The sequence below is a fragment of the Ischnura elegans genome, chromosome X (assembly GCF_921293095.1).
Source record: "Ischnura elegans chromosome X, ioIscEleg1.1, whole genome shotgun sequence".
Classification (NCBI taxonomy): Eukaryota; Metazoa; Arthropoda; class Insecta; order Odonata; family Coenagrionidae; genus Ischnura; species Ischnura elegans.
Genome location: NC_060259.1, coordinates 72,910,173 through 72,931,374, shown reverse-complemented (window position 1 = coordinate 72,931,374; position 21,202 = coordinate 72,910,173). Strand labels below are relative to the sequence as shown.

General features: G+C 40.4%; 1 protein-coding gene across 1 annotated transcript in view; it reads left to right on the top strand.

The window, feature by feature from the left end:
* LOC124171089 (protein Wnt-16-like) overlaps window positions 1-21,202 on the top strand; it is a 315,609-nt gene that overhangs the window by 253,015 nt on the left and 41,392 nt on the right. Inside the window, exon 3 of the mRNA XM_046550236.1 lies at window positions 16,452-16,608. Within this exon, the coding sequence (XP_046406192.1) occupies window positions 16,452-16,608 (157 nt within the window). The remainder of the gene's footprint in view (window positions 1-16,451; window positions 16,609-21,202) is intronic.

Here is a 21,202-nt window from a genome sequence, read left to right as displayed (position 1 = left end):
CCCTCTCTGCCTCATCTAGGGAATCTCATCCCGAATGACGGAGACGGGAATCGAAACATTCGAAATTATGAATCCTTTAACCGGGCTCGAGACCCAAAAAAAATTCCTTCACGTTGCATGGCGGGAAAGTAAGACGTCTTAATTGTATAGGTGGCTCTATTCTCATCTCACTCCTATTTTATTGAGTTAAAGAAATAGATTGATGCGTATTTTCATACTCTTCCTGATCTTATTATCAAATATCCTAATCTTAATCCTTTTTTATTCACTTGAGTAAAAAAATCATGCGTATATTCGTACTATTTTGCGGCATTCATATACGTAAAACTGGTTTCACAGCATAGCTTCAGGTACAGTATTGTTTTTTTAAAGTATAACATTAATTATAACTGTTATATTAAGATACGTTAAGATAATTTTTTTAAGAAATTGCGTGAAAAGACATGTAGTACGGTGAAACCGGTTGCACGACAAATTAAAATGTCATAGTAGTTGAAATATCATCATGTGTATGAGAAACTTCAATCAAGTGACGCTTATTGTGGTTCACGTTCATCTGCATACTTCCCCGAAGGCCGCCACAAATGGCGTGTTACTTTCGGTATTAGGATACGAACCGTTAACAGAAAAGGAGAAAAAAGGTACCGTTGGAGATGTTTGACCCATGACAATTGTTGATATCAGGGGCGCAGCTAGGAATTATGGCTGGGGGGGTTTCAGGCACAACTAATACTGGGTTGTTTGGGGGTATGGCATACCCGCCACGGTGATTGGGAGGTGCGGAGGCCCTCCTTAGAACAAAATCCCCTCGCTGCGCCACTGGTCGATATAGTACTAAATATTTAGCAGAACCTTTGTTGGACTAAATATCCCACTCCTAATCATATTCTTGGAGATTATTGGTGAAAATTACTGTGTGTATCCAAAAAAATAATAAATTTAATCAATTGATCCGGATTTCGCCGACTCCGTAGGCATTTTCAGGGTGAAAAATAACTAGTAATAGGATATTTTTTGGGAGATGTTGGAGGGTGTTATAGGAACGGACGGTCATTGTAATCCTTGTGATATATTCGAACGTTTTATCGTGGTAGCAAACAATGTAACATTTTTGGTGGCGTATATTGTGCGAAAAACAAATATCACCCCCTGCCAAGCACCCTAGAGTTGATTTGCAGCATACCTCGGAGATGTATCGTCATATTGTCCATTCTCCGAGACGCGGAAGCCGATCCGCTGACCGGTCTGAGCGGCCCGTGGGCAGCGCGCGTCCCATTTGCGGCGGGCCGCCACTCAGTCCCATTTGGCGGAGCGTGACGCCGCATCCACGGCCAGGATTTGCCGTACCCCCCCTGCCCCGGTCATATTCGCCCACCCTCCTTCCCTGCACCCCGGCCTGCATCTTCGATTTAACCCGCGCCGACCGCTTTGCTCATAGCGACACTTTCATGCGTGTAGGGGGATTGGGGGGGGGCACGAAATTTCTGTGGACGGCTATAAATTGTAGGATGAGCCTGTCCCGGGACAGAGCCGCAGTGCTTTCGCCCGTATCATCACCTAAATCTCATCGCGGTAAACAGAGATATTTTCCGAGTGGTTTCGGGGGCAGTGAATGAAGCTCTGATTCGGAGGGGGGAGGGTTTCCCCGGCCCCTGAGGCGGGTGGTCGTATTGGCGGCCCACGCATGCTGCTTCGTCCGGCAGATCTGAGCGTGCCAGTGACTTCGTTGAAGGCGGCTTCTCCGGCTCGAAGCCGCGATCACGTCTCCGTCAGGAGTCTTTGTCGGGACTCGAGACGCGGGTTGGGCTTAAGTAACGACACTTATCAATTTGAGTTGTCGCCGAGGTTCTGCAAATCGCGCTTCCCTTTGTGGCCGCTTGCATTGCGTGAACCAAGGGTACTATTTAGCGGACTCGCTTTCGCTCGTTGAGGGGGACTCTGACCCCCCAGAACCCCCCACACTGCCCGTTTTTACAATTTTTGTCTGCCGTTGTTCCTTGATGATCTTTTTTTCGGTGATGCTTACCTAATCCAAGGAATACCAAGCAGTTCTTTCTTCCAGGCTTTCTTACTGTTATACGGTGTGGACTAATGGCTGCCATAATGATTTTGGTGCCATTAAGTAACGACACTTATTCATTGGAGTTATCGCTGAGGTTCTGCAAATCGCGCTTCCCTTTGTGGCCGCTTGCAATGCCAGAACCAAGTGTACTATTTAGCGGACTCGCTTTCGCTCGTTGCGGGGGATTATTATCGATTATTAGATCCCCAAATTCCCCCAAAATATTGAGACATAGAAGCAGTTGGAACACTGTAATACGTAGAACTTTTGTGTTTCTACAAGTTATTCTACGGTTTCAGAAGATTGTAGAGGGGGTCGATTTTATCACATTTTGTCGTGCCTCCTCTCGTTCACCCCATTTGTTTGAAACAGCCCGTTAGTGGTCGGAAGTGGGTTTTATAGTTTGGTGAGGCACCAGTCTGCATCAGTCCGTCTTGTTTGAGCTTCATTTTTGTTGTCACTTCAGGCGCATTTTTATCGGTCTCCATAAATGTCTGAGGCGCGTCCATGGTTGCAGAGAGATCGATTTATTCTCAATATCTACTGCAGAACATTTGTAAACGTGAAGAATAGTTTCAAAGAGTTATGATTCTAATAGGCAACGTTATCACGAGTATAATGTCGGTTAATAGTCCTATAGGTTTATAGGTGATAGGTTTTCTTTAGATTATATATTTCGGGGATCGAGTTGGTGTGGTGGTTAGTGTGTTGGCTTCCCACCCCGTGGGCTCGGATTCAAATCCCGGCCGTGGTAGAGAATTTTCAGAGAGTGCCCGATCCCTGCTTGAATGTAGAGTAGAGAACATTTGAAGGTAAACACTCCGTCCGTCGGATGGGACGTTAAGCCGTGGTCCCCTTGGCGCCTTCCGTTTAGAGCAGGCTGAAGGCCGACGCCGGGTTTCTCTCCGCCCTTCCCTCCCGGCCCTTCTTTCATGGTGAAAATGACCTCAGTTGTCGGTCGCCTCCTCCAAATACCATAACATACTACAGGTTGTTTCACCATGAAACTCAGATTGGTCTGCCCGTCAGCGACGCAAGTGACGACTTTCGTAAACCCATTCAAAATAGCAGTGGGCGGCGACACATCTAGAGGCCGACTGGAAAGTTCTCTGTTTTACTATTTAGTTAAATCAGCATTCCGGGTAGAAATTCAAAATTAAATACTTTATCTTTTTTACATTAAATCTTTTCGGCTTTTCCGGAATGTCAATACTTGGTCACCTGCATCGGGAAACGTCTTTTAGACTTTTTATTTTTCGATTTCTATCTATTTCCCCAAACTTTTTTCCGTGAACTTTTTATTAATAAATACTACTCTTTCTATTTTTAGTACGGCGAGCAGGAAGACATACAGGTACAAAGGAATAATGAAAATTGAATTTAAAAAATTGAATACATATATTAAATGAAAGTAATTGTTGTTATATTGAAAAATGATGTAGTTAAACAAAAACTTATGTAATCAACATATCAAAACCAAAATGGCGTGTATTTCCTAAGTGTGTGCAATAAACATTTTAATCTATTCGTGACTAGAACACTGAGGCCGCAAATCCTGGCTGATATCGATATATGCAATGAGTTAATTTCCTCAATAAGTGCAGCTTAGTTATGAGTAGGACTGCTGATCGAAGGATCGTGGGTGAAATCCGTGGAAAGGTGAAGAGGCCCATAGGAAAGAAACAGCCTTATTCTTATCCCCAATCACTCGCTTTTCACCCGTGCGTTACTCACGCTTGTGGTTAATCACTCTGGGTTACCCCATTCGGGTAAATAGCCGTTGATTCGCCGGCATGATACGATTATTCTTAAGGTAAAGAGCAAGCAAACCTCCGGAAGCATAATTGCCGTTGTTGTATTTTTAAATTGTTTATCACTAATGAATAAATATTTCGTTAGAAATAAATGCTATGTACCAGAAAAACCTTCACGTTATCCTGTTAAAAATGAATATATTAATCTTATCATAAAATTTTAATTTGAATAAAATTATAAGTAGATGAAAACTTTATGAAAATAAAAAAGGAATTTGGTACCGATATTTGCATGAAAAATTAAGAGGTGAATGGGTTAATCTCTACCCTCACCTAACCTAACCATTTTTCGGGTTGCACCACTGATTGAGCGGTAGAAAGTAGACCGAATGATGGCATTATATCGTCGAAACAGGAGCAGTTTGTTTCCGTGTAAGGAACTTTAATACATTAAAAACATACAGGTTTTATTAATCGTGTCATTCAGTTAGCGTCACTACCTGAAATTATATTTCATCGCTGAGGACAACGCCGATTGAGAGGATAGCTTTTGTCATGATTATTCCTAGTTCCGGGAAATTTCGAATACCCTAAGCAAATGAGCTTTTCGCTAAGCCTATTAAGTTTTCCACTTGGATAAATTAGGAGTATTTCATTATTAAATTGAGGCGTGGCAAAGCATAAAGTGACCTCAATGTAAATCTCTTAAAATCATGCGTATTTCCATTTCACTAGCCATTTTTGTCAAAGACCTTCCCTTTCCCCAACGAATCCTGTTCTTCACAAAAGGAAATAGTTTTTCCTCGGAAGTGTTTCGCTGACACCTTGCTTTACCACTGACCTTCTTCCCTTGTGATGCTCAGTTTTCCTTTGAAAAGTGTTTGCTACTTGCTGGAGAAAGATCTGGTGCTTTCCCGGTGAATTAACGGGGTAAAGTCTTCAGCCGGGCGAGAGATTGTTCCATTATTTGAGGTCTATTGGGGAAGATAGTGTCCTTTATCTTGCTGGAAACTTGAGAAAACTTTATTCAGTTGATACTTGTTGTTTCTACCCTAAACATTTCTACCGAGTAGACGTAACGTGCATTTAATTTTATTATGTGGAATTTAAAAGTATCTTACATCAGTTAATCACTGAGTTACTACTAGTGATGCCTGAAAACATGGTTAAGTATTATACAAATTTGACGATCGCACCGCTTTGAATTGAGACGATTGTGGTCACATTGACGCTGAATAATTCTGGAATACGCGGTGAATTGAATCGTTAACTGAAAATCTGTCAGTGGTATACCGCGAAATTTCCTTGAGCGGTTGAGGAACACTACAAATACAACTAGTAGACCAATATGGTAGTTTCCTTCATCAAAGAAAACGAAAGGCATTGATTGCGACTCGTTACCCACCATTAGTGTATTCATAATATACAAATTATTTGGTTTTAGAAATCCCAGTTTAAGGGAATGTTAATGGTCAATTTTAACCTCATTTGAGAAAGGCCAGATTGGCGCCTATGCGATGCCACTCCTCGTGACGTCACAGGGACGCAGATGATATACGAGTATATCGTACAGGAGTTTTACATCGTCTGAGATTACCAATGCATGAATGAGGCAGAGAGCTCAGGGAAACATCTCTTAATCACCTATTAAAATTGCTTAGTTTGATTGGGCATTAATAATCCTTATTTAAGGCAAGCGCTACCTATTAGCAGGGTACTCTGCTACCTACTAGCAGCCTGCATCGTAGCGGCGCTCATAGCCTCGCACCATGGTGGCCTCACACGGAGACAGCGGGAACCAGCATAACGTCACACGGGCTTTTTCCCAGCATTCATACTTAATCGTCGCGTTTTCGCACTCTTGAAAATTTTTACTATTCATTAAATCGCGAAAAATAGATACCGTCATTTAAAAATCTTAAAGCGTGAAATAGGTACTACAGGAGTAATGATCTTTCGATTTAGGCAATGAAAAAATAGGAAATCACCCTATTGCAGTAAGCACTTGGTCAGGTGCCTCAATTGTCTTTGCACTTCGACGCGGATGACGTCCGTTTTCATTCCACGGTTTTTCAATTGATAAATAACGAATAATACCCCAGCGGTAGCAATAAATATGGCAATGCCCTTCGTTACACAAGAAACACATGATTTTAACGTTCGGGGAAGTCTAATTAAAGAGTTAAAGCGGGGAGGAAGGGTTAATGGAAGAATACATACTTGGGAGGTTGAGGGAATCAAGGTCAACGGTATCAAAATCTCAAGAGTGCCACCTATTGTTGACACGTGAAGGATTTTGGTTGGAAAGCATGTTGCCATTTGCATGGTTTGTTCTTCTTTATGTTTATTGAGTTAGGTGGTGACGTCAATCAATTTCGGCCACTTATTATTTTCTCATGATGAATTTCCAACAAAGAGACCACGTAGACTGTTTACCTCAATGCTTTCCTGTCTGGTGAACAATCAAATGGTAACCTATAATATAGGAGAGAGAAAGGAATCCACATTATGTTTGTTAAAACCCAGCGATTTTCAACGTGTCTCACGTAATTTTCTAGATTTGTCTAAAGAACACGCAGTTTGCCTAGTATATATGTAGATGAGAAGGGTAGGTGGGGCAACAAGGGGAATATTAAAAGCGGATTGGGGTGAGGTTTTAGGACTATTTTAAGAGAAAAAGCAAGGGCATGGTTTTCGAAGAGGAGCTGGGACCGGAACATTGTAAAACGGTGAATTTGTCAGTGGCACCAACTCATTCATAGAGGCCGTTTTACACGGTGAATGATCATTCGCAAGATCTTTCGAATGATAATTCGAATGGAATTGCATCATGTAAAACGGCCTTTCGATTTTCACCGCACATTTGATGAAGTGCTCAAAAAATTTTCAACACAAGCCCAGTGTGAAAATTTTTTCAGCTACGTGTAAAATATGAAAGTTAAATCAGATGATTGGTTACAATTATTTAACTTCTCTGAAACTTAGATTTGTCGGCATAGCTTGAAAACTATTCCTTATGTCCATCAATTCTTTAAAATATTCTGTACCAGTTTGCCCAATATAACCACGTAAATTACTCCATTGCCTCTACCAGTGTTATGAGATGAATTTATCCACCATGTTATCTCGTAGACTTGACTAGACATTGACTTCATTGTCTCCCTTTCTGATTCCTTAAGCAATGCTACGCACGCGAAAGTCGTGTCACAGAATTTGAATGAAAAGACAGCAGGAACAGGGACCGATGACTGAGGAAGGATTTGGAGAAAGTGGGGGGGGGGGAGATAGAAGCAATTGCGTGACGGAATTGCGGAGCTTGTAACATATCACTAAATAAAGTGAACCCAGAGTCTAACATCTTTAAAAATGCGTAATTGATGTCAAAATTCAAAACACACCACGTAAAATTTCGGCGTAGAAATTAATCACATGATCACGCGCCATTAAAGTTTTACAAAATTGAATCTCTTTTGATAGCTTTTAAAGCAAACGTAGCTAAGTTTTCTTTCGTTAACGTTTATTTTTTTTGTTCTTTCAATGGTTTATGCTAAGTTTTCCATTTTTCTCAAAAACTATTTCTGAATAGATATTTAGCTCTAGATATTTATTTATTTGTGACGAAGGGAAAAATTCATTTGTCCAATTCCTCTCGTCGTTTGAGTTCTTCACCATGGAAACTGACCTAACTCGAAATAGATAATGTACCAGTTTATATCGGCCATGAATAGGGTGAATACGGTTGATTATTTCGGCTAAAATAAAGAGTTATTCAGAACATATATGTAGAGAAGAAATACGTAGGTGTGAAAAGATTAGCTGATAGGAGAACTGAGTGGAGAGCTGCGTCAAACCAATCCTAGGATTGTTGACCAGTGATTGATTGATATGTAAAAAATGCTATTAATTAAATCTTTTTAAAAATAGTACGAAAAATGTATTTTTTTTGCCTTAATTTCTTATAACTCACCTCGCGTCCCTGTCTTTCTATGGCCATTTGGCGAAGGAGCACGGACTTGGATTTTTATCCGCTATTCCTTCGTTGCCGTCTTAGCTTTGGCTCTTAGCAGAGTTGTAATCAGTTCAATGGTACTCAGCTATTGTGGAGTCACCCCTGGTTTTTTGAATGGAATAGGATCAAATTTTGCCGTTCATGAAGTTCTCCCGATGTTCAGTCGGATAGCCGTTATTGATGTGGAAAGTCATTGGAGGAGTGCATTACGTGGCATTATTTTCAGGGCAGCCTCCTTCTGCATGGTAAATTAGCCACGGACGGGCCGGAGTGCCCATTAAGGCATCGTCACCCATCCAGAATGGGCAAAGGAAATCCTGTATGATACGCTCCGTTGCACATGCCAGCCAAGCCATTTGCTCCATAATCAGGTCGAATCATTTCCTCTCCATAGGAACGCCACTATTGCTAGCGATATCTAATGTTCAACTCAAAATTTTAGGGAGTTGGGAGGGTTGAAAACTAACCTCGTTAAAAAAAAACAGTTAATACTGTTTTCTATCAGTTCAGTTTTGATCCCCATTCGTGATTAGTCAATTGTTTGGTTTATGCAATAATGTTATGCTCAAATTTTGGTGGTTTTTGGCCTTATTGGTGGAGATGCTCTTTTGAAAAGAAACTTAAGATATTTGATTTAATAGCTTGGTTTTTGTCAACTCTCGTGGTAGGTATTAAAAATATGTGGAAAAAATACCCTGGGTTCTTCTCCATAAGTGAATATCGTATGCCATTCAAGCGGGTCCTTAGCACTTTTACTGCTATTTTACTCTCATAAAAATATAAAAAAGGAAAATGTCAAGAGTGGCGAGCAGTGGATGGAATTGTTGGTATGGATCGAGGGCACAATTATGAATTTGGTGGTATTAGCTTACGACGGAATCATCTATATTATTTCTACTGTAAAGATACCTTTTTCTCAACTTATACGCAACCAAACTACAAATGAGGTACCAAAATGCACTGAATTTATCAGAGGACATGCGACAGCATATCTTGCTTCCTAAGTATTGCTATTGTTTCCTAAAATTGGTTTTTAAATAATTTAAAAAAAAACAAAAAAAAACGGTAAATATTCCTATCGTTAACGGCGCACAAACTGATGCATTTGTTCATTTGCAACAATATCTCGCATTCTTTAAATAACTTTTATCAAAATGCGGCTGATTCCACATTCAAGTCTCCTGTTGATACGTAAGTATGAGTCATTATGTGCGTTTAACAGAGGATAGTGTAATTACTTCCAATATTGTGTTAAAAGAGGTCATCTGACCTCAATTTGTACATGAACATTCCAATTAAAAATGTACATAAGACCTTGTCTTTTTTTCTACATTTTAAAATTAGAAAAGCGCCTATCCCTCTGTGGACCTGCATTGAAAAGAGCGGGGGAAGCCCGCTGGGAGCGGGCGCAGCACGCTCGTACTTGTATATTTACACTCATAATTGATGCACATAGAATTAGGGATATCTCATGCCACGATAGTTACAGGTTATCCATGAATAGGCATGTAAACTGGAGCTAGAACAATGTTAGCCTTCAAAAATATGTCGATGCATAGAAGGCCACAAATGAAACTGTCGTCAATCTCTGACAACCAAGGGGATCGGGTTGGTGTGGTGGCTAGAGTGTTGGCTTCCCACTCCGTGGGCTCGGGTTCCAATCCCGGGGGTGGCAGAGAATTTTTAAGAGAATGCCCGATCCCCGCTTGAATGCTATGTGGAGGACATTTCAAGCGCAGCACACCGTCCGTCGGACGGGACGTTACGCCGTGGTCCCCTTGGCACCTTTCGTTAAAAGTAGGATATTGCGGACGCCGGGTTTCTCTCCACACTTCCTTACCTACCCTTCCCTCATGGCGCAAAAGACCGCAGCTGTCGGTCGCCTCATCCAAATACCAACTACCACCTGACAACCGACGCGGCGAAAACCGGGAATATGGAGAGTTCCACGAGGGCGATTTTGGATATTGAGAGAATTGCATCGATAATATCTTGCTCCCGATCATCTTCCATACTTGTAGGTCGGTGACTTCAAGGTGAGATATTATTTGAACAAACAATAATATCAGCACCTTCCCAGAATTCAAGGCGTTTGTTTTATTTCAAGATTTATTTCACGATGTCTGCATGAAAAACTCACTTTTTTATAGCAAAAAAATCTTCCTTTTGTTGATCTTGATAAAAAGCGTTCATATATATATCATTAGCATTTTAGCTCTAATATACATTGATCGTGTCTACTTAGGTTTCCGTGCCTATTACATATAGCAAAGCCACTACTGACGTAGGAATTTTCGGCCTCTGTGTAAGGCTATAATTTTGCATGAGCGGGATGGGGTAACACAACCTTTCGTGCGGTGCTTAGCGGTTTAGCTCAACCAACTTGTTGTGGAATCGTAGACCATTGTTATTAATTGCTGGAGATAATTTTCTGATTAAGAGGGATTTGCACCGAGGTCGTATTACTCCTGCTAATCTTTTATAGCCGTTGGTCCTTAACTTCACGAGATCCTCTTCCCCCTCCCCTAATATCCTCTCTCCCTTGATCCCATTCATTAAGCCTCTTGCTTTCTCATCCCACTCGTCACCATCCCTCCCAGTCTACGTTGTCCGTCCCCCACCCCACGCCTCCCATTACCTGTTCCATTCAGCTAATCTGCCACCTCCTAATCTCCTCCAGCAATTTCCTCCCCTTTTCCAAGTGCTTCCTCTTTCGTTCGTCATATTCCGTGTGCCCGTCGTTACTTCTACGTCGCTGTCTTCAACCGCGTCTCATCACCTTTAATACACTCCCATCCTCTGCTCTCGAGGTTCGGTTCGCTATGTACGTCTAGGCTTTGAATTCTGCTCTTCATCCTGTTCTTTGCGTCCTCAAATAGAGGTCTCTGTCACCAACTCTATCTCATTAGCGATCGTCTGTCTAGGCTGAGCAATTTTCATCCCACTATCCGCGATGTAAAGCCTATTTTCTTCTAGGGGTGCACCAGAGTAACTAGATTACTCTTCGTAACCAAGTTTGTGGTCCATCTCGAGATGATTTTCTTGAGAAGTTTCGTGGTATTTTTGTGTTCAATTGCTGGGGGAGCACGTCATGAATCTCAGGTCAAATTTATCGTCAAATTAGGGATCGCCCAGCCAACGTTTTTAGGGTCCAAAAACCATCTTGTAACATTTAACTTCCACGGGGAAAAAGTCATTCTGCTTTATCATGAACCTTCATTCGCTCACTCATTGATTCAACCTAAAGTTTGGTTTGGATAGGTGAGGGTAGAGCTCAACCCAGATTGAGGTGCAGGTGAGTAATATCACGCACTCAGAGTTGGGGAGCCGGTTTATAACCATGGAACACCTCACACTTCGAAGATCTGTCTTTGGAGGTGACCGAATGCTTCAACCTGGATTTGAACATGGTATCTCCGATCAGTTGCCCAAAGCCCTACACACTGGATTATCGCGCTCTCTAAAGGTGCCATGATACCCCATTTTAATCATATCTTTTTGATGTTTTAGTTCTATTTACTACTTATTAATTCATCATTCTTTCCTGTAGTTTTTGGGTTTTTGGTCGAAACAAACTTTTCGCTTTATTTTTAGGGTTTCGTCAGGGCTGATGAATAAATAAAAAACAACTCACATCGTCAAATCGAAAAAAAAATCATAAATAAAACGCTTTGATCAATACAAAAAACATACTTACCATTTTTCTGTTCTCGTAAAATAATATTTTTCGGAGTGAGCAGGAAATTTTTTCCTTGATGACTTCGCAGAGAAAGAGATTTATTAGTGAACAAGGATGGTATCAATGACTGTGTTTGGGATATAATGGAAATACACAGACTATATTATTTTCATGATTTTGACATGGAATTGCGGGAAAATTAGATTTAGTGCCCTGCATTTTAGTGCTAACTCAGTGTTGATTTCATAAACTAATGAATAATGCGAATTTTAATTAAGATAATTTTCCCTTTTCATTGGATTCCTCCACCAATCAATCGTCACTGTACCACCATCAGAATATCAATAGATTGAAATTTATGGTCCTGATTTTTAATCCCTATCAGATTTACCCATCAGCGACATAAATATGACAAAAGTGATCACATATTATGGATACGTAGAATTCAAATCCTATATTAGATAGAGTACCACCGATCATTTCCATTACATCGTCAGCCAATATCGTACGTCTGCTTCGAGGAGCGAGCTAGCTCGCATATGAACCGCTAAATGCAGAAAGGTATCATATCCAATTTGGCTACCTTTACAGGGGAGAAAAAGAAGGGTGCGCGGGCGTATCAGTTGAAGTACTGGGTCCCGGCCCTGGTGCGTTGTAACTTACTAGGGTTCCCGCCATGGGTTCTCTCATTCTCCGGGCATTTGGAACTTGTATATATACTAATAAAGTAAGTAAAATATTTTTAGAGAGTTGGCTAGAGATTTTCGTCCAACCGTCGACAAATCTTCAAAAATGTTCTATTTAACATGACGAATACCCGTAAAGATTTAACGAAGAATTACGACCGAAACAGTAGCAGATGGAGAAAAAACTCAAGGGCTGGGGGCGCAAAATATTTCTTGAGCTACCTTTACTCTTATCGGTATGAAAAATAAGTCGCATGCAAAGTTTGAGAAAGTTTCATTTAAGCTGATTTTACAGTTATACAAGGTAATGCTATCTTATGATACAAAAAAGTTACATTTGTGGTTCTGCAATGTACGGCAATGCAGGAGGCCCCTCAAGGGGGTGCGCGCCCCCTGCGCCCCCTTATGTATCCGCTACTGGCCCAAAAATCGTCCAACTAAGACATGGTGCTTTCTGCAGTTCGCGATTCATTTCAGAACATATTTATAAGGTTTCTTTTGCATTTGTAAGACACATCAATTGTTTACGAGATTGCTAGAAATGATATCTCGTTAATATGAAAAGTAACAGGGAAATATTATTAATCAATTTCATTAATTAAATTATTATTAAATAATTTCAATAATTTCATTCATATCAATCACTGTTATCTGCCTAAAGGAAAAAAAATGTCTTGTACAAAGTAATTTTCATGTGGGCATTCAGTAACGAAGTGCCGAATATGGCAGAACGCATCTTTTTAAGGGAAAGGTTTGTACATTTATTTGCGTGCAGTTAAATGGTGATATGATGGAGACCCGATACTGATGATAATTCCTTTTCTTAGCCAAAAAAATGCATATATAATCAGTTGTCCACGATGAAGACTACTTCGGGGAAGGGAAACAGCCTGAATATTTTTAACAATATTTATGTGGTGATTTTAGAAGACCGATGGCATCAATAGGGCCTAAGAAAAACGAGCAGTTAAATAGGCAAAAATAACTAACTTTTGATGTAATATTTAAAGCTTAAAATTCGTTTATAATGCTAATTTATCCAAAATAGAGAAAACATTTGAATGATATGCGTAAGTTAACTTGATCATTTTTTAGGCACTGCCCAGATATTATGTTAAGGCATGGAAGATTTTTTCGGATATTTAAACTTATCTTCCTAAATGAGGATGCATGAAACTTGATTAATTGTTGATGCCCTGTGTCCGTCCTAAGGGATGCTTAAATCCATAAACAACAGAATTATCATGGTAATGCCTCTCACAGAAGAATGAAAATTCTTTTTGAGAAGCTCACGACCCACAATCAAAAATGAGTACTTGGTCAGTAAATAATAATTTATCGAAACTGTGTGTATACTTTTAACATGGCTGTTGAAACTACCATGAGTGAGTTTTATTGAAATTTGGAGCTTTAATATACACCTAAGTGCCTATTCATTTTCAGATTCATTATGAACAAGTGATGATTATTGATACATTTTATAGTACCTGAAAAAATAAGTCCCAATTATAGGAATAGGTGGGATTGGGTTGGTGTGGAGGCTAGAGTGTTGGCTTCCCACTCAGTGGGCTAGGGTTATAAACCCGGCAGTGGTAGAGAATTTTCGGAGACTGCCCGATCCCTGCCGAACAATAGGGTGGTTTCCTATTATTTTTTTATTGCCTAAATCGAAAGATTATTCCCCCTGGAGTACGCATTTCACACTTTTAGATTTTGAAATGACTATATCTATTTTTCGCGATCAAATGAAAAGTGAAAATTTTCAAGCGCGCGAAAACGCGACGGGTAAGTATGAATGCTGGGAAAAGCTCGTGTGACGTCATTCTGGTTCCCGCTGCCGCAAAGTGAGGTGACCTTGTGGCTAGGATATATGCGCCGCTGCGATGCAGGTGGCAGAGTACCCTAGTAGCAGGTAGCGCTTGGCTTAAATAAGGATTTTTAATGCCTTATCAAACGAAGGAAACTTTCCGACCATACGCAGTTTGAATAGGTGATTATTAAGGCATGTTTCTCTGAGCTCTGTGCCTCATGCATGCATTGATAATCTCAGACGATGTAAAACTCCTATCTACTCATATAGAAACTAGGCCCCTGTGACGTCACGTGGAGTGGCATCGCATGGGCGCCAATTTGGCCTTTTTCAAATGCTGTTAAAATTGACCATTGCCATTCGTTTGAACTGGGATTTCTAAAGCCAAATAATTTGTATATTATAAATACACTAATGGTGGGTAGCGAATCGCAATCAATGCCTTTCGTTTTCTTTGATGCAGGAAACTACCCTATTTTAAATGTGCCTATATGTTTATAAACGGGTCTCAAAACCAAGTCATAGTTAGGCCACTACATTGTTGCACCACTTAAAAGTTTTTATTTTCTGCCCGGCGGGAGACCGGACCGCTTTGGCCCAGGTCCAGGATGGCCCAGACCTTTCGGAGACAATTTAGACAAACACCTTGCGGAATACCCCGAGCCCATCCCACATTCATTGACCCCTCTGCCGCAAGTGACCCCTCGAGGAGCAATGGGCTCCGTGGGGAAGACCCCGGTGTCAAACGGGACAGATAAGAGGTTGGCCCGAGAGTGGGGGCCTGTTTCATTGCCCCGACAGGAGAGGAGAATTGCGCGCCAAACCTTGGGTCGGAAATATGTTGGGATAGTTTGCATGCTAATATAGTCACGATTCGATGAATCTCATGCAGGACATAGCGGCGCAGTAGCCCATCCAGGGTCCAGGCAGTGACGTTTTCATGTCTCTTGATCTGTGTTGTGTTGTCGCTGACCCTAGTATCCCCGACTACCTCAATAGGATCGTTTACTCAGTCCCGAAATCGCAATTCATTAAAGGAATTCACCATATGGATAGAAAAAATAAGTTAAGGCGACGAAAAAATCTTTCTCCTGAAGCCATAGTCTTGTAATCATCATAAGTCAACTATACGACGATTTTTTGACGCAGACAGTGGCGCCGACTCCATGGGGCATGAGGGGGCCCGAGCCCCCTCAAAATTTCGTCATGGGTGTGAGGGAAAATTGAATCAGGCTTTCTGATTTTCCCCGGAGTATACAGATACCGAGATTTGAGTTATCAGGGTTCTAATGTTGATCATATGACTCTTCTAAAATGCTTAAAAAACTTAAAACTCACTATTTATAAAATTTACCGGGGCAAGATCCCCGGTTTGGGCCCCCCCAATATTTTTTATAAGTCGCCATCCCTGGAAGCAACTCTCCACTCTGCTCTCCCATCAGCTAGCCTTTTCATTTGAACTCATTTCTTCTCTACTGTAGCCTTAATTTCTTTCCTTATGCATCTCATTCAGGGCCTTCCTTTTTTCCAGGGAGTGTATTGTGACTTCGTTATAACCTTTCACTAAGTCAAAGTCCACCCATTTCAACCGTGGCGTGGGAGTTGGTTGGTTCAATTATATCCGCAGATGGAGCCTTAAAATGTGGAAGATATCTATTAGTATAACTCTCGTAGCTTTTTCCAAGATTTAAATGACATTGCATATTTCAAACCGTAACTGTGTCTCACATAGGCAGCTAACGTGTAGATGTTAATCATTTTAGTATTAATGTGCATAAATAAATGTAATGCGGTATTGCACCTTTCGATAACTCTATGGACTGAAATGCTTCGTATAAAACTTTACATTTGTGGAAAAGTGCTTTACTAAATAAATTGGCTTGGTCGATAGCTGGATTTTTGATGGTTTTCAACATAAATAATACAACTGTTACCCTTGACACCCTGTGAACCTGATAGTTATATTGAAAATAATACATTGTTTGGGTCTAAAATAAATTGTCTGGCACTTAAACATTTCTTGCTTACCCCATGTTTATTCTACCTCTCACTTGAAGAGAGCATGTGAGAGCACTATAGTTAAACCATGATTGGCAACCCATCCAACTTTGATCCAAAACTGAAGGATGCACTTTCCGGGTTTCACCGCGCCGTCGTTGTGGTAGAGATAGCAGTTTGTCGTGCCTTCCACAAGGCGTCATCTGATGGAAGATTCCTGACTTCGACCTGAAGACGCCTGCTGGAATGCGGGAGAAACTGTTGTCTCTACCACGACGACGACGCGGTGAAACCCGGAAAATGCATCCTTCCTTATTATCGCGCCGCGGAACCCTTCGCATCAACTTAAATCCAATATTGCCCAACTTTGTGATCTTACGGAAACTGGTTTTTCATTGTAGCTCGCTTCTTTCCTCACGATGTGTGACCATTGCAATTTCGTCTCGTCCACAGGGAGCAAGGAGACGGCGTTCATCTACGCGGTGACGAGCGCCGGTGTGGTCCACGCCGTGACACAGGCCTGCAGCTCGGGCAACCTGACAGAGTGCAGCTGCGACGGCTCGCGACAGGGACAGCCGACGCCCGAGGGCTGGAAGTGGGGCGGCTGCAGGTGAGTTACACCAGTCATTGAGATGAACGGAGAGCTAAAGCTGAAGACCTCTAAGGTTATCCGCCGGATGAGGTTTTCCAATTCCTAACGCTTCGACGTGTCTCGCCCATGATAACGTTTAAAGAACTTGGATTCCTATATCGTGATCCCTTGACCCTGATGACGGGAAAGTGGCTCGTTGAAACGCTAAATTAAATTGGATCCAGGAATGACTTGTATTCGTGATCGTGGACTATGGATCCTGATCTAGGGAATGTGGACCCTGGATCGTGAATCCTGTATCCAGTTACATACAACTTGTATTCCTGGATGATGGCGATGAGCGTGTCGTTATTCGAAACGTTGGAAGAAGACATGGAGGAACTGACCCAGAATTTGAAGTGATAAGCCTTCAGATGCTCAACTTAAGGCTGGAAGGCGATACTTGGTGGAACTTGGTGACAGGAAACATAATAAAGGTACATTTTGGTATGTTCCACAGAAGTTTTAATAACCGACCCAGGTTTCAACATTACACTCTGAAAATGATAATGTCATAGTGTACTGTCGAAACCTGGGTCGGTTATTAAAACTTCTGTGGATCATACAAAAGTGTATCTTCATTATGTTACCTTCACATGTATTGTTCGCTGAGAGATTACTGAAAATTACACATTAGCGTGCTTTAATTTTTAATATATTATATCTATAAACCCTCTCGCGCCCATATACACTTCTTTCGCATTAATATAAAGCGAGGAAAATCTTTAAAACTCCGTTTGGAAATTAGGGTCAAGTCAGGGAAATTGAAAATGGAAAACCGAAGTGGAACCTGTTCTACTCAAAGCGTAACGTACTTCAGTTTGCAAGGCAACTGTTATTCATGGACGACCACTTATTTAGCTGGGTAATAGTTTCTCTGTGATTTAAGGATCGTTACTGGGATGATAGAATTTGAGTTTACGAAAGTTTCTTTGTTTTTTTCAGCGTATAAATGCGAAAGACCCATATTTAGTTCGGGTATAGCCAGAAATAGCGTAGACTATTTGTGGAAAATAACTATTCTCGGACTAAAATCATCTGTCTTCATGATGAATGATCGATAACAAAATCCTAGACTCGCGAAGTATCAAGAATACTTTCAATCTTGTTAGAATACTAGCGAAATTATTCTCAACGTAAGTGATAATACGCGGTGAGTAGCTAATATTTATGGTGAGAGTCAACTTGAGGGAGGGGTAACGTGATTAATTTCCGGAAGGAATGAAGCACTGGGATGAGAAATCGGGATGAAGCGTGATTTAGGAAATTTATTCCAGGGGTCTCATTTTTTCGGCGACATTTTAAGGCTTTTCATTGGAATCGAAGCTTTTAAGCGCAGCGCAGCCCATGACGATTCCCCGAAATCGTCCCTTCTAGATTTTAATATTAGAGACATCTAATATTAGAATGATTTGACTTCCCTTTTCCGGTAAAAGATTAGCAACTAATTTCTTAAGTGCTGAAATGGTGTAGCTATCATGTAGAGATGCCATAGAATGAAGTTTTTGCGAAGAGGAAATCTTTCTTTTCATAAAACTTGTTGAGAGTAAACCAGAGTAAACCGAATGGTTTGCGGCGTAACTTCGTGAAATTGTCTCATATTAGAATTAAAAAACTTTGTAAATTTCACAATAAAATTAATGTGAAATTTACAAAGTTTTTTCATTCTAATAACAGAGTAAACCTGCAAATAATTTGAGAATATCAATGATCCCCTGCTCCTGCCATCGGAATTGAGGTGAGCAGCAATTTCAACAGTTGCTTTCTATTTCACCCTATGCCATACTATTTCTTCTATTCAAGAATGGTTATTTTCTTCCACATTCCATTTCACTTGCCCTATATTAGTACTTGTTTCTCTATTTCATTTAGGTATTTTCTTCGATTCTTCCGTCACTTATATTTCCTGCGTCTAATGTGATCAACGGAACACGTTCTTCTCTAGCTATTGCCCTTCCTCAAAGCACTTTATCCTACGTTTACCCTGATTTCCTCCTCGTATTTCTCTTCGGTCATCCAAGTAATCTTTAGTATCCTACTCAGGACCAGGTTTTGAAGGTTCTTTATCTGACCTGACAGCTGTATCTGACCAGACAAGAGTTCGGTTGGCAATTTTTTATGAGCTCCGAAACTAGTTTGTCGGAACATTCTCCTGCATCAAATCTTCATTGGAATCTAAGAAGAATCTGGGATTTTATTTTCTCTACCTTCAAATTGGCGGTGCAAAAGGTGGAAGAGAAAATTATAAATAATTATTGCAATAGCAATTTTATAAATTAAGGTTGAGGAGAGCCTTAGCATTAATTTAAGCGATGCTGGCTCAACTTTGTGAGAGTAATGACGACGAATATTAATGGGATTAATGACGAATTAGTAATTTTTCACTCAACTTCAATTTAAAGAAACTGCTTTATTGCTGTGAATCTCAAGGGTGCTACTCCAACTTCTTATCAATATTTAGGAAACAGTGATGAACAACATTAAAATTGTCCTCCATTAAAAATAGCATTGCATATTGATTAAACAATATATCATGAAGTATATCACATTTAACTATACCAATGCCGTAATAATTCCCTCAAGGTTATCATATATGCTATTATAATAGAACGGAACGGGTAAGGATATCAACCGTCTTCCCCAATTTATTGTGATCCGTCTTCTAATCCGTTTTCCACTCCTCGGCAAATCCTTCATATTGGGTCTCCGGGAGCAAGTCATAGCCAATGGGTGGATTTCTATCGATCAATTTGTGTCAGAGGCGGTGGTGGGGGGGGGGGGGGGGAGGTTCGCCTTGAGTGTGGCTGAGATTCGGATGAGTGGTCATCGGTCGCAGTGGTCGGGGGCGGGGAAGGAGGAGGGAACCACCGCCCGCCCCACTCCGCCTCATAATAGGCGACTCGAGAGACGCGACTGACGACAATGAGTATGGAAGATTGGGATCGTTTACTTTGGCCCGGATTTGAAATTTAATGAATGATTCGAAATACTGTAGCATGATGGGGTTACGCACGGGGACATGATGGGGCCGCTCACTGATATGTATAGCTTATTTGCTACTAATTAATTAAAATAACCAATTTTACTGTGGATAGACAAGCAGGATGTGGTATTGGTGAAAAATATCTACAATTGATTGCCAAATTATCTTGTATGGTGATTAAAAGATGATTTTCCCTCATTTGGGATGCATATTAACCCAGTATGACCCAATGTTGCTTCTAAGCAACATCAAAAATGTAGGTATACATTTTCAGCTCTATTCAAAAAATATTTATACAACGTGTTCTTTGGTGCTATTAAATTTTATGGCGAAATACATAGCTGCCACAATAATTATGATTGAGTACAAAATTTTCACATTTAAAAAATGAAGAGTCTGGGAATTTAATATTTCACAGAAGCAGTTCTGGGTTAGAAAGGGTTCAAGATGAGTGTGTTTGGAAAATATGAGCGAAATTTTCTCGTACTTAGCAATGATTCTGAGTACTTACTTGCGTAGTGAGTTAGCTTATCATTTTAATATGTAATTAAGCCCTTGTGGCGCTTTTTAAGACGTCATTATCACTCTACGTATGTCTGCTATTAAAGTAATCGCGTTCCACATGGGTCGCTCATTGATATGTATTACTTATTGGCTATTTTTTAATTAAAATTACTCACATCATTGTGCATAAGCAGGCATTGTGTGGGATTGTGCCTGTTGATGGCTCTGTAATCTGAAACGCACAGTATTGTGCTGTGTATTTGCGAAAAATTACTACGAATGTTTTTAAATTATCTTATTCGATGATTAGAAACCATTTTTAATGGTTTTTAAAATGAAGGATGCTGTGGTTACCGTTGATAAAGCTGACAGGGATTATTGTCTGTATTTTGATGGTTAATGGTACTCCGAGTGACTAAGGGGAGGGGCACCGCCCCCCTCCCTTACTCAACCACATAATTGGCAACTTGGGAGACGGGACTGCCGACATTAAGGGTGGACGATTGGGATCATTTACTTAGGCTCAAATTCGAAATTTAAATTATGAATTGAAATTCTCTGTAGCGTAATATTTGAGATTATTAGCATTTGAGATTCATATTAAAGTACGAGTTTCTTTTTAAAAAAATGGTAAATTGTCTCGCACTAATCCATGATTCTTAGACGCGTAGGTTGTTATTTTTATTTTTGTGGAAAAAAGATATAGGGGCTTGATAAATTGGCTAAGTCTATTAAACCTTAGCATGCGTTCTTTTTCAGAGTTAGGATGTTGGTGTTAGCCATTAATAAAACCTTCGCAGTGCCTTTTTTTAAATTTAATAACACTCCATGTTTCTCACAGTATCTTGTCTCATATTCGTCGCTCGCTTAAAAATGAAACTAATTTGAATACCAATAGATTGTTCCATGCACTAATATATTCAGCGCTTGACCTTATAATAATATTATAATAATAATGACTGAATAATAAAGTGAAGGAGTGCTTGATGAATTGCCTTGTTATTCGTATGACTCATCACTATTGTCAATGTTTTTTGCAATATATGATGCTACGTTTACTCTTAATATCGATGGCAGGCATTGGTA